The 15,043-nt window shown below is 42.5% G+C and overlaps 1 protein-coding gene across 13 annotated transcripts in view; it reads right to left on the bottom strand.

Moving 5' to 3' along the window:
- The window catches only part of FRY (FRY microtubule binding protein), a 371,144-nt gene that overhangs the window by 27,355 nt on the left and 328,746 nt on the right, over positions 1–15,043 (bottom strand). For all 13 annotated transcript variants that reach the window (XR_006286421.1, XM_043531626.1, XM_043531634.1 and 10 more), the window contains 3 exons: positions 11,560–11,721; positions 6,421–6,587; positions 1,186–1,375 (listed from right to left, as the gene is read on the bottom strand). Coding sequence is in view for 12 of the 13 variants with exons in the window: in XM_043531626.1 (XP_043387561.1) it covers positions 1,186–1,375; positions 6,421–6,587; positions 11,560–11,721 (519 nt within the window). In the remaining variant the exon portion in view is untranslated. The remainder of the gene's footprint in view (positions 1–1,185; positions 1,376–6,420; positions 6,588–11,559; positions 11,722–15,043) is intronic.

Raw genomic sequence — 15,043 nt, 5'->3', positions numbered from 1 at the left:
CCTGAGGAGAGAGCCTACATAGCCAGACAATCCTGCTGTCAGGGTGCCAAATGCCTGAGATGATGGGGCTTCCAGGATTTCCAGGTTTATGGATCTTGGGTAGCAGATAGAATACCCCTGGTCAGGGTTCTAGGGGTGTGTCTATGCAGATTTGTTCTTGTGCTTTTTCAGGGAGTTTCTTGAGCAGATGGTGTAGTTTCTTTTGGTAACCCTCAGTGGGATCAGAGGGTAATGGCCTGTAGAATGTGGTGTTAGAGAGCTGCCTAGCAGCCTCGTTCATGTTCCGACCTATTCATGATGATGACAGCACCTCCTTTGTCAGCCTTTTTGATTATGATGTCAGAGTTGTTCCTGAGGCTGTTCTACAGAACACAATGCCATCCATCTCAGGCATTGGCATCCTGACAGCAGGATTGTCTGGCTATGTAGACTCTCTCTACAGGCCCTACGCTACCAGCACTCCTAGCTATCTTCGTAGCAAAATAATAAATGGACACAAAATCAGATGTCAAGAATTAGAACATTCAAAAACCAGTAGGAGAACATTTCAACCTCCCTGGACACTCAATTACAGACCTAAAAGTCGCAATTATTCAACAAAAAAAACTTCGAAAACAGACTCCAACGAGAAACTGCAGAACTGGAATTAATTTGCAAACTGTACAGCATTAAATTAGGCTTGAATAAAGACTGGGAGTGGATGAGTCATTACACAAACTAAAAACTATTTCGCCATGCTAATTTTTCCCTTATGGTTACTCATACCTTCTTGTCAACTGTTTGAAATGGGCCATCCTGATTATCACTACAAAAGTTTTTTTTCTCCTGCTGATAATAGCCCACCTTAATCGATTAGTCTCGTTAGAGTTGGTATGGCAACCCCCATTTTTTCATGTTCTCTGTATATATACATATCTTCCTACTGTATTTTCCACTGCATGCATCTGATGAAGTGGGCTTTAGCCCACAAAAGCTTATGCTCAAATAAATTTGTTAGTCTCTAAGGTGCCACAAGTACTCCCTGTTCTTTTTGCTGACACAGACTAACACAGCTACCACTCTGAAACCTGACAACATAATAAGTAATTCATTACTACTACTATTAAAGAATGTATGGAGGGGTGTGTGTGTGTCTATGTGGTCACCTAAAGGTATTGTTTTAGAGTTCCAGATCTATTCTCTTACCTTAAACAGAGAGGAGAACACATGAAATGTATAAACTGCGCAGGACCCATCAGAATCGCACATGAGCTGGTTGATATGACTACGCCAGGCTTCTTCTGCATCATCACATGCAGCGGGCTGAAATGCAGCAAGGATGGCAGAAAAGAACGGTGAAGGAGGAGGGGAGGCATTTCTATCACCTTCACCAAAACTGGAGGAGAAGAGAAAAATAAACCATCTCACTCTATAATGCAAATACATCCAAAAGATGCTGTAGATAAGATGCTTATTGTCTTAGCATGCTGCAATAAATTGATGTAATCTAAATACCACTACAGTATCTTCCTATCATAACTAGAATCTTGGTAATTACTGCTTGAGACTGGTGAGATGTGAGAGTATAACTCAATACCTCTAAATCAGAATGCCCACGCATAATTGTAAAACATATTTTTAAGGGAAAAAAGTTAAGTATTTTTCAATTATTAATTTTTATTTACTTTAATTTTAACTTTCTTTTTCTTTTTGTGTATTGAATACTTTCAAAAGGTTGAGCTTAAGCATCTGCAGTACACACTACTAATATAAGAAAATGTTGTCTTAGTAACATATGCGCAATTATCTACAATATATGAAAGCTGGTCTCTCTATATAATTAAGATTACAGAATCCTTATTTTCAGTTGCACAGAACTTTCTGAAATTATCACCTACTAGGCTGATATTTTCCATACTTGGTTTCTGCTCAAAAGTTAACATTTTGGAAAGTTTGATCAAATATTGTATAGCTGTTTTTGAGTAGCAGGAGAGTAAAAATAAACATACTTTCCTCATTGTTCTCCCCCTTGCCCCACCCTCCACAAATATGTTCTGAGTAGCTTTACGGTTCATAAGGTTGGAGGAAGAAAGTGAGAATTGGCAGAGAAATAGACCCAATTGAGGAGAAGGACCTTTTGCTTTCAGGGGAAATTGGTTTTGACATAACTTGAGTATGACCTATGGAAAACTGCACTTTGTACATGTGTAGTAAGTTTTGAAAGGGTTTTCCTGCTGTGTCAGGTGGAGGGTGGAGATGCATTGTCCAAAGGGGAGCTCTCAGAGGAATTCTATCTCAGGGAGGAAGAATTCTTCCTGGAACAACATGGTGCAATAGGGGAATGAGCTGATCCCTACTTTAGGAAGTGCTAAAATACTGTCTCCTGGACATTCCCCCTGGGAAATGGTGCATGTACATGGAGAAATCGGTCCCTGTGCTCCCCTGAAAGCCTGACTGCTCTGAGAAATCTAGCTATCTGGGGATTCTGTGCCAAAGAGCCAGAGGATCCTGCAATTAGAACTCTACTAATGGCTAATACGTAGTGTACTATGCTGCTGGGCTGACGATCTTTATCCACACTTTCTAACTAATCCTAGACTTTCTTCAAGATTTCAAGGATCTCTTGAATTAGCATTGCTCTCTTGGCACCAAAGGTTGAACTTGATCCAGATGGAAGAATAGACTTTTATTGTGGAAACTCTCCTGGACGCAAGTAAAATCCTGATCAACTTGGAAGATAGGCCTAGTATGGTTTATGCTTTCCTTCCAGCAACAGTGCAGGCCGACAATTGAAGATGGTCTGGGTGGAGAAAAGGGCCTTGGAAAAGAATGTCCAGTCTGGGTGGCAGCTGTCATGTTGATTCCAGTTTCAGCTCTATCAGATTGCAGAATCTCCTTAGCCAGTTTGGAGCTATTACAATCACCTTCACTTATTCACCGTTTTATCTTTTGGATTACTTTCCCTACCAGGAAAGGGTGGGAATGCATATAGCAGGCCTTGTGGCCACCTGAGTGACCCCTGTGCATGATACCAGGAGGTTCAGTAGATGGAAGCACTGAGCTATGGTTCGTTTGGTGCACTTGTGCAGGACAGAGATGAGTTCCTGGATCTTCTGGAACCTGCTGAGTGATTGGTAGATCTTTGCCACTGAGCTGTCTCTGTCCACTCCCAGGTGGGTTATCCTTACCGATGGGATCAAGGAACTTTTCTTGATGTCTGTTACAAAGTTGTGGGCTTGCAGGAGGTCCAGAGTTTGCATCACGTGCTGTAGGTTGGGTCAGATTTCTCATTAGAATATCATCCAGACAGGGGTATAGATGAGTCCCTTGTGACCCGAGCCTGGCTCTGACCACCAGCATCTTCGTAAAGACCTTTAGGCTTGATGAGAGACCGAATGGGAGGGTTAGTTACTGGTATTGCTTTGTGCCATAAGCAAATCTCAGAAGTCTGTGGTGGCACAGGTGGATGGGGATATGAAGACATTTGTCCACCAGATCTACGAAGTTAGGAGATCCCCATGACACAGGGATGTCACCACAGAAACTAGGGTCTCCATCAGGAATTTTGTTTTTGTCATCCATTTGTTGAGCCTTTTGATATTTAGAATGGCTCTGACTCCCCCTGTATGCTTCTGAACGATGAAGAAGCCTGTAGAGTATGAACTCTATGCTTCTGAACGATGAAGAGTAGAACCCTAAGAACTTTTCTTCTGAGGGAGCAACTTCCATAGCTCCTATATCTAGGAGATGGGAGATTTAGTTATGGATCAATTTGTGCTTGATGGGAATGGTGGAGATGGGAGGGAGGAGCTCATAGCTCAAGGGAATATCCCTGACTTACCACTTATCTGTGGTTGATACAAACCATTCTTCTGAGAAGTAGGAAATTCTGCCTCCTAGATTCTGTTCCGGGCTGAGTCATATCTGCTTATTGTCAGGATGGGCTTTTGAGGGTTGCAGGCCAACCTCTGGGCTTTCTGCTTGAACTCTGGCACCAGGACTTTCCCTTGGTGTATCTGCTATGCTTCCTCTGGTACTTCAGTGAGGGAGAAGAATGAAAGGAGAGCCTCTGTCTGAAGGCGTGTTTGTATTCCCTCCTGAAGGTACTCAATGGAGAAGGGAGGGACTGCTTATATTTCAGAGGGACTGCTTATATTTTCTGTCACAATCTTATCTAATTTTTCTCCAAAGAGGAGAGATCCTATGAACTTGGAGGGACACAAGACTTGCTCAGAGTGTCTACCTTCCAAGGATGGAGCCAGACATGTTGCCTGGCCACTGAGCTGGATGCCACAGTCTTGGCTGAAAACCTCATTGCATCCATTGAAACATCAGCCACAAATGCTGTTGCCAGGGTGATTTTCTTGAGAAGAGAGCAGAAGTTGGGATGATCCCTGACCTTCGGGGCCCTGAGGTCTTCCACCCAGGACTGTGAAGCTCTTGCAAACCATGTGGATACGAGAGATGCTCTGAGAGGGGCTGAGGATGCCTTGAAGTCTCTTTTGAAGAGTGATCTCTACTTTCCTATCTCTGGGGTCCTTAGGAAAGAATTCCCCTTCAGCCAGAATAAACATATCTCCTGCTAAGGATGCTACTGCAGCATCCAACTTTGGAACCTCAGCTACACAATTTTTTGGCTCCTATAGCTTGTAAAATCCTTATTGTAAAATATAAGACCATATCTATTAATGTGCTTGTCGTGTCTGGTTTTCCTCACTCTTTAATCGCATCCTCAAAGGCGAAGTGCAGGGGAATTGCAGCCTTGAGGGAGGATTCTGAAGGGAAATATTTACTTTGAGTTGTCCTCAGGAGCCTCTTCAGGTTGGATCTGTGGTAGACACAATCTTTTTGCATATGGCCTCAGACTTCTTGGGAGAAAATTTTTTGTTGTTGCATTTTCCCCAAATCATGCTCACATTCAGAACCTGGAAACGCTCATTCCTTGGCAGAGGAGGAGGAGGCTGAGTGTCTTCTGGATTTTTTGTACTTTTTCTTTCCCTTTTTGTTCTTTCTTGACTTTTTGACTTATTGGCACACTTTGCGGGCATGGCTACCCAGGGATGGCCAGAACGCAGTCTCTTGCAGCTTGCCTTACACAGAGCCCAAAGCTTTCTAGAGTTTTCTATCAGAGTCTTCCCGGTCAGAGTCCCACTCCCACTGGGTCGGAGATGGGGGTCTCATTACTGGAGTTCCCTGATCTGGACCGGGAGGGTGAGAGGCTATTTATGAGTCCGGCATCTCTCTCCAAGGAATCTAAGACCTAGGTCAGGACTTGTGGGGTAGGGTTCTTATCTTATCGTTCCTGTTTACCCCTGGACTTACCTCTTGGGCAGGCTGGATGAAGTCCTCCTTCTCCTTAGAGCCTCTGTCTGTTCTGCTCCGTCTCTCCTGGCTGGGTTCTTTCATGATGAAGTCATAGCTTCTTGGGTGCTAGGGAACCCAGCTGGCCTGCCCAACTCAGTACCCTGTGCCCTAGCAGAGGTAGGGTCAGCTGATTGGGAACGGGCTGGACAAAATTCGCTTTTTGCTGAGCCTGAAAGTGCTGCCTTGCTTATAGATCATCACTTGGATTTTGCCCTGTGCTTGCATGGCTGCTCTGCCATGCCTGACACAGGGTAGAGGAGCTCAGCAGGGAGCCGCCAGAGTGGAGGCTTCAGGTGACTGTAACCATCGTGCTTGAAGCAAACAAAACAAAATGCTCGAACTGCTCAAAAAACTGCCAGAACAATAAAGGTGAAAGAAAAGAGATGGGAGTGAAGTGAACTGTCACTATCTGCTGCCACGGAGGCAGAGGATCTGGTGGCAAGCGGGAGAAAGGGGCATGGCCAGCACAAGCCACACTGCAGCTTCAAACTGCCACTGGAAGCTGCAGAGAGAGAAGAGAAGCCCATGTGTAGCAGAACTGTGGGAGGCATGGCTCAGAAAGGCTGCAGTGTGTATGTACCAGAACCTCAAGTTGTTCTAACGTATGCTGAGGGACGATCCCTGCACACAGCACTCACAGGACTGGAGGAATGAAAAGGTGAGAGTTATGACATCCTTGCACCCCCTACCGCCTGAGACACAAGGGGTGAGATTTCATGGATGATCTGACTCTTGAATGTTAATCATACAAGCCATATGTTTTTGGGGGTTTTTTTGGTGAAATGTACCATACACATGATCAATGTAACTGTACAGATGGATGCACAAATCTTATACAATTTCTGCTATGAGGAATGTCTTGCCCTGTTTTTCAAGTGTTGATAAATTTGGTTGAGAAGACACATATTTTTCGGAGTTGTCCTCTCCACAGTCCTCAATTCCAATGAGTTTTATTCCAGTTGTGGCCAACATAGCAAGTTATATTCTTTAGAAGGACATATTAAGAAATTAATTACATGGCTACATCTTTGGTATGTGTTGTGGAAGAACTTTATACCCTACCAAGTATACCAGTACCTGGCAAGAGCAAACTGCTCCAACAATCTGTCCCCTTTTTCTTCAGTCTCTGTCATATCCAGGCTAAGGCTATCACTGCACTCAAATGCTGCTGGGAGTTCATTTGTGGACCCAGAAAGGTCATCTTCATGTACTGTTGTATCTTCCTCTTCATGTGCAGCTTCGGCCTGAGAAAGCAAACAGCAATAACGTTTTAGAGGAAACAGCAAATTTAAAATGTATCATTTTGACTCATAAGCAGACAAGCTAATATGTAAAAAATGTATATTTAACAACATTTGTTAAGCAAGAGAAATATAAAGTGAAAATGAAAAAGACTAAAATTAAGTTACTCTTGATCAGAAACTATATATTTGTACAATCCATTCCTTTAATCAAGATGTTTTTAAAGAAACTTCATCAGCATGTCTTGTGCCTATGTTTACAGAATGACTTTCATTCAGAAGGGCTCCACAGCACTTTAAAAAGTGAATATAGGGATTGTGCGCCCACCATTTTGGAAATGCAACAGCCTCTTTTTGTACTTTGAAACCTCCTGTGTTCCTTTCCCATCTCTCAGAACACAATTGGCTTCCTGGGTGATCCCTATCCCAGATCTAACCTCCTTATATTCCCGAGGCTTTTCTTTCCTGTCCAATTCTTAAACCTGAACAAAGTTCAGCTCAGTCCCAGTTCTCTCTACTTTTTTGTTATTCTGCCAGATATGTCTTTTGCCTCCACTGCTCCCCTTGGAAGGCTATTCCAGAACTTCACTCCTCTGATGGTTAGAAACCTTTGTCTAATTTCAAGTCTAAACTTCCTGATGGCCAGTTTATATCCATTTGTTCTTGTGTCCACATTGGAACTGAGCTTAAATAATTCCTCTCTCTCCCTGGTATTTATCCCTCTGATATATTTATAGGAAGCAATCATATCTCCCCTCAGCCTTCTTTTGGTTAGGCTAAACAAGCCAAGCTCCTTGAGTCTCCTTTCATAAGACAGATTTTCCATTCCTCGGATCATCCTAGTAGCCCTTCTCTGTACCTGTTCCAGTTTGAATTCATCCTCCTTAAACATGGGAGACTAGAACTGCACACAATATTCTGGATGAGGTCTCACCAGTGCCTTGTATAACAGTACTAACATCGCCTTATCTCTACTGGAAATACCTCGCCTGATGCATCCCAAGACTCATTAGCTTTTTTCACGGCCATATCACATTGGCAGCTCGTAGTCATCCTGTGATCAACCAATACTCCGAGGTCCTTTTCCTCCTCTGTTACTTCCAAGTGATGCGTCCCCAGTTTATAACAAAAATTCTTATTATTAATCCCTAAATGCATGACCTTGCACTTTTCACTATTAAATTTCATCTTATTACTATTACTCCAGTTTACAAGGTCATCCAGATCTTCCTGTGTGATATCCCGGTCCCTCTCTGTAGTGGCAATACCTCCCAGCTTCGTGTCATCCACAAACTTTATTAGCACATTCCCACTTTTTGTTCCAAGGTCAGTAATAAAAAGATTAAATAAGATTGGTCCCAGACCGATCCCTGAGGAACTCCACTAGTAACCTCCCTCCAGCCTGACAGTTCACCTTTCAGTATGACCCATTGTAGACTCCCCTTTAACCAGTTCCTTATCCACCTTTCAATTTTCATATTGATCCCTATCTTTCCAATTTAGCTAATAATTCCCCCTGTGGAACCGTATCAAATGCCTTACTGAAATCAAGGTAAATGAGATCCACTGTGTTTCCTTTGTCTAAAAAAATCTGTTACCTTCTCAAAGAAGGAGATCAGGTTGGTTTGGCATGATCTACCTTTTGTAAAACCATGTTGTATTTTGTCCCAATTATCATTGACCTCAATATCCTTAACTACTTTCTCCTTCAACATTTTTTCCAAGACGTTGCATACTACAGATGTCGAACTAACAGGCCTGTAGTTTCCCAGATTGCTTTTTTTAACCTTTCTTAAAAATAGGAACTATGTTAGCAATTCTCCAGTGATACAGTACAACTCCTGAGTTTACAGATTCATTAAAAATTCTTGCTAATGGGCTTGCAATTTCATGTGCCAGTTGCTTTAATATTCTTGGATGAAGATTATCTGGGCCCCCCGATTTAGTCCCATTAAGGTGTTCAAGTTTGGCTTCTACCTCGGATGTGGTAATATCTACCTCCATATCCTCATTCCCATTTGTCGTCCTACCATTGTTCCTAAGCACCTCATTAGCCTCATTAAAGACTGAGGCAAAGTATTTGTTTAGATATTGGGCCATGCCTAAATTATCCTTAACCTCCACTCCATCCTCAGTGTTTAGTGGTCCCACTTCTTCTTTCTTTGTTTTCTTCTTATTTATATGGCTATAGAACCTTTTACTATTGGTTTTAATTCCCTCTGCAAGGTCCAACTCTACTTGACTTTTAGCCTGTGTCACTTTATCCCTACATGTTCTGACCTCAATAAGGTAGCTTTCCTTGCTGATCTTCCACTCCTTGTAGGCTTTCTGCTTTTTCTTAATCACCTCTCTGAGATGCTTGCTCATCCAGGGTGGTCTACAACTCCTGCCTATGAATTTGTTCCCCTTTCTTCGGATGCAGGCTTCTGATAGTTTCTGCAACCTTGACTTGAAGTAATTCCAGGCCTCCTCCGCCTTTAGATCCATAAGTTCTTCATTCCAATCCACTTCCCTAACTAATTTCCTTAAAACAGTTGGCCCTTCATAGATTACCACACTTGCTCAGCCCTGCAAAAGATTCCAGATATCCTGAGTTCTGAGAAAAAACAGTTTGTATTGGAAGGGACAGGAGTGTGTTTGTAGGCACTGAAGAGAGAAATGAAGGTTATCTGGTGAGACTGCAGGAATAGGAGATAATAGGGGGGTCAGGTACTGCACAATTTGAAGTACTATATTCATGCTATAACTTCTTTTGTTTTAGCAACTGCATTAGCCACTTTGAAATATGGAATATCAGATACATGGATCATCGGTTTGTTCTGGTTATGGCAATGTCAGTGTTCTTATCAGAAGAGATAAAGCTCTAGCTGAGTTAGGAGGAAGAAAGGAAGTGATATAAAGAAAAAGCTGGGATGTAAAGGAGAAGTAACCTCCAAAGGTTTAGTTATGTTTTAATATGCTTTCAGAATATGAGGGGTTAGATATTACAGTGATAGGAGCCATGAAAATACCAGAGATAGATAGATCTGAATCTCTTTTAGGTTTTCCCATCAGTAGTCCTAATTCCTATTAATAATCTACTAATTGTTGCAATCTTTGCCCTTAGAGACGTGACAAAGTCACTTAATTTCTTTCCAGGTTTAAAATGGTGCCATCTAGTTCTTATCTTTCGTACTTGCTTTACCTTCTGTGGTTGAAAAACTGACTATACATTGGCAGATACTTTTTGGCACAGGAATGCTTAAGAAGAACCTTTAAAAAGAGACATAGGTTTGGAAAGGTTTCCCTTTCCCCTATCTACTCTCATTGTTTGTTGCTGTCACTCCTTGCATTGTGTCTAAAACTGACATTGTAAGATTCCTGGGGAAGGGACCATGTCTTTTCTGGTTGCCTGTGAAGTGCCTAGTACAAATTTTGGCACTATATAAAAAGCAACAATTCCTCCTCTGCATTGCTAATCTGCTAGTAGGAAATATAGGAATAAAGAACTAGGGGGGAGTAGAGCTTTGCTTTTACTAGACTACGTGAAATTATTTAGCTGCAAGTTTAAAGCTTTTGTAATGAAAGACTGGATGAGATAAGCTTTTGAGTCACACACAGCTCTTTTCCAGACATGAGGAAGAGCTCTGTGTGGCTCAACAGCTTTTTTCTCTCACCAACAGAAGTTGGTCCAATAAAAGATACTATCTCACCCACCTTGTCTGTGGAAAGGTCCCTATCAACTTGGGTTATGCATTTCATAAATGTTAAACCTGTTGTGGGACTAACCTAATCTGTGTATCAGTTTTACAAACAGCTCATCATGTGTTTTCATTCTCTACTCCTTTATAGATTGCATGCATTCAACTTTGTACCAAACATGTCAGTATGAGGATAGAGACATTACATGAAAGTTCATGATACTGTTTTTTAAATTAGGCATATAAGTAGCATATAACATTCATGAATAGTGGTCTATGAGTTTAATTTACAGATCAATAACTATTACAAGGACCCTTAAACACTGGTATCGAGCAGGCAGTAATTGTAGCCTGCAACAGAATCTCTTTGACTAGAGCTACTTGAAATAAAATGTTATCAACCCCTGCCCACTCAATAACACTCTCTCATTTATTTTCTTTCCTTGTCTCATTCTTTTATTTTCCTGTTATGTGAAAAGTACCCAACTCAGCCACAACAGCCTGACTGGTAACCCTATTATGTCCTAATTATACAACAAAAATATTAGAGTAATCTGAGATTATGTGTATCACCTGTTCTTTCTTTTCTTTTGTATTGTGGGAGGGAGGGAGGAAAGGGTAAGGTTCAGCTGATATACTGTTATGGAAGTATTACCAAAAAGAAAGAGAACCACACACACACATTGATAATCTTTTACCAACCTTTCATAATGACAGAATTGTGTCTGCAGGCATGGTTCACTTCAGACAGCTGTATGGAACAGTGTTTTGCAAATCTAACATAATACTGCAATTAGGCATTTAACATTCTGACAGTATGCCAAAAGGCAAGAATTGAATCCAGTGCATACAACTGCACAATAGGTTCCCACATACAAAAAAATCTCACAAATACATGCATACACCCACACTCCCAGTTAGCATATTATCCTATAAAAATCAGCATTAAGAACATTAGGAGTATTTCTCAAGCATTGCAACTTCAGAGACTCATATATTTATCTTGCCATTAGTTAGTGGCATTCATACTATACAAAATACTTAATTTAAAAAGACCAAAATAGAAAGAGACAAATGTTAAAAAAAAAAAAAAGAAGTGTCTGGGTCACACAAGAGTGTGTGAAAATATACCTATATATAGATATATATAAAACATACAAACACTCTATACTACTAGGGGAAGAGAAAACACACTTGCCCCTGCATTCAAACCCCTCATTTTAAAAATAAGCTATTTTTTAAAAAAAGTTCATTTAAGGAAAAGTATAATCAGAAAGTTCTCAAAACTCCTTCACCTTAGAACCCTCAGACACCTGGTGATTACTCATGTTGGGCAAAGACACTTCAAAGCTAGATGTTCTTGTATTAAAATGATGCGAGTCAGCTGAGGTTGTATCACATGATGTAGAAAGAGAGTCCGTGTGAATTGTATCCTCAGACGGGGAAAGAGTCATAATCTGTTAAAAAGAATAATAATAAATAATAATAGAACCAGTTGTGAAGCTCCTCTATCACATGCCTTTTTATTATACCAAGGTGACAGCCCTGCTACAGTTAAGGTTAGGACCAGGTTTCTGGTTAAAGCTTGACTCTAAGTGCTCTAAAATCTACATGGTCACTCAGAATGCAAACTGAAATTTGGTGTGCCTCATGGGAGCATGGGGTTTTGTTAATGGACCAAACTTGGGGCTATTTGACCAAAGGATTTCAGGATACAGCTTCTGGAAAAAAAACAGCATTGCTAAGAATTGAGAGATTCTGCTAACCTTTTTTTGCTCACAGACAGAGATCAAACCAAGGCTCAGATCATCCCACAAAGGTGTCCAATACTCGAGGGTTATCCCAACAGAGTGCATGGCACTTTGGGGTGAACTCAAATTAAAAGGTTATTTCAAAAAGATTTTTTATCTCCTGTTTAGAGCATTGCAAACCTTGCACACTGATATGCTAAAGAAATTACACTGAGCATGTGGGGAAAGAGGATTTAACAGGATTGTTAACCTTTAAAGTTCCTGGGCAGTTCACGGGGATAAGCAATAGTCCTTGGACTCTAAGCCAGCCAGCCACTGTCAGATCAAGTCCCACCTTGGGCAGAAATTTGGAAAAGTATGGATGTGTGCTGTCAGATTTTTCTTTTTAATTTGAGGGGAATATAATTCATATGTTTTGTATTCATCTTCATATGTATTCATATTTTCATAAAAAGGAGATATGTGAATGTTTGCTTGCATTTCATGGGGTAGAGGAATGGGTGGGGGAAATAGGAGTGAGGGGGGTTAGGACTGCATGGAGGAGAGGAGGATAAATGGCGATGGGTAGTAAGGGGGAAGAAGGGTTGGGGGGGCTCAGGTGAGGGAGAGGGACACACTGGGGTGAGTGGCAGGAGGGCCGGGGGTCTGTCCACCCCACATTCTCCCCTTCTGTGTATGAGCCAGGATCTGGGGTATCTGAGTCCCTCTTCCTCTCCGTCCCCTCCCCATGTGATCTGTGATCTGGAGAAGCCCTGCCACTCTGGGTGGGGCGCTTAGAACAGGCATGCTTGGAGCATGCACTAGGGACATAGTGCTGAGGCCGGGGTGAGGAGCTGAGAACGTGTATGCTTGCTGACACATATCAGAAATGCTCCAACCCTTGGGAAGAAGGAAGGGAATGCTCACTGACTGGAATGGAGCAGTTCACAGGTCTCAGAGCTATTGTTTCAGGCTGTATGCCTACCCCTGGGGTATTCTCTTTCAGCTGAAAACATCTCCTTGAGATGAATGGGCCACTTTGAAGTCTGAAAGGGAGGGGCAAGGCGATTAGGGGTGTAAGAGTAGGTGGGAATAGGGCAGAGTTGTTTTGGTCAGGGAGGATATTAGGCATAAGGTATAAATGGGAATTGGTGGCAGGGGAGAGAAGAGTGGTTGGGGGGCTCAGGTAAGAGGGAGGGGTGAAAATTAGGGGATGTGGGAGGGGAGAAGATGGGAAGGGTTGGAGAACGTGAGGGGTAGCAAAGGAAATTGGCTTAATTAGATGGGAACAGGAGAGGGCATCTGGAAATGTTGCAGGGACTGGTGGGGGCAGGGGTTGAGAAGGAGAGACACACCAGTATTCTCTCACATGCTTAAAGTTACTGTAACAACCACAAATAAAACTCTCAAGGTTTTGGGACACAGACCATGGATGAGACTTGCCTCACTGGCTCTGTTAGCAGCTACACATTTCAAAGCATGACCATTATCCCCACTCCACTATAACAAAATATATGGGGGATGAGGGAAGGAGCACAGAGGAATCACACAGCAACTGTATATCCTAGTAGAAAGACCTCTAGGCTGGGCCTATTCCTGGCTCTGCCACTGGCCTGCTGGGTGACCTTGTGCCAGTCACTTCATCACTCTGTACCTCAGTTTCCTCTGTGTAAAATGTGGACAATGATGTAAAGTTCTTTCAGATCTACTGATGAAAAGCTCTATACAGAAGCACTTTTTCTGATTATTACCTAGCCACAGTAGTCTTTCTGCTGCAAACCTAGGTGAGAACTACAACTGTCTAAATGACCACTAACTTCTACCAACAAACATTTCTCTTTCTGTTTAAAAAACTAGGAAATTAAATGGCAAAAACCTGTTAACACAGAGGCTTGGTCTACACTGAAAACTTACATCAGCATAGCTACATCTCTCAGGGGTATGAAAAATCCACACCCTTCAGCGATGTAATTAAGCTGACCTAACCCCTGGAGTATACAGCATTAGGCTGATGGAAGAGTTCTTCTGTTGATCTAGCTACTGCTTCTTGGGGAGGTATATTAACTATAGCAATGGAAGAATTCTGTCATGACCCAGGTTCATGGGAGCAGTCCTGCTCCAACACTCCTCCTGGCAGCCCGCTGACAACTGCTTCCCTAGGATCCATGAAGCCCAGCCCCAGCTTGAGGTTCCATCCCTGAGGGCCCATTGGTGGAGTCCCAGAGCTGCTGATTAGCCTGCTGGCCCTACTTAAAGCAGGAAAAGAAAGCTATCTGAACAACTGGGTCCACCCTGCCCTGGACTATGTGTCTTGTGCTTCTTGCTCCTGCTCCCCCAGCTTGATTTCCTGGCATCCTGACCTCACTTGACTCCTAGCATCTGATTCATGGTTCTGATCTCCAGTTTGTCTCCTTCTGATCTCCTTATATCCTGACCTTGCTGACTCTTGTCTCATGAGTGTGGACTCTGGCACTGATCACTAGTCTGGCAGCCCAAGACCTGGCTGTGACAAACCCCTTCCATTGCTGCACTGAGTGTCTACACTGAAGTGCTGCAGTGATGCAGCTGCAGTGTTGTAGCTGTGCCACCGTAGTGTTGAAATGTAGATACACCCAAAGTTAAGGCTGTTGGTGACAGCTTGTGCCCTTCCAAAACCCTGAGTTAAGCAAAACTCACACTTCTGAAAACCAAGGAATACAGGGTTCAGGTAAACGTCAACACAACCGTAACTCTTCCTCTTTGAGCGATGCCCAATGCACCCATAATGCACACGTTCCCACTCTGTCTTTTCAGTGTAATGGACAGGCGCTACTTGCACTTGCCCTACATTTAAGCACTAAGCCTACTCCCCCAACGGAATATCACACTTGTAAAATTTAACAACTTCATATCCTTTTACAAACCCTTTACACTTGCACACTTGATACCATCTCAACCTATACCCCTATTATTAAATCCACAGACTGCTCTCTGATCCAACCTCACTACTGACAATACCTATCTCAAGAAGATCCCTGTGCCCTGCTGCTGACACAACATACACAACTCT

This window comes from Chelonia mydas, chromosome 1 (genome assembly GCF_015237465.2).
Source record: "Chelonia mydas isolate rCheMyd1 chromosome 1, rCheMyd1.pri.v2, whole genome shotgun sequence".
Classification (NCBI taxonomy): domain Eukaryota; kingdom Metazoa; phylum Chordata; order Testudines; family Cheloniidae; genus Chelonia; species Chelonia mydas.
The sequence above is the reverse complement of the archived record's forward strand: the minus strand, read 5'-3'. Positions and strand labels throughout refer to the sequence as shown.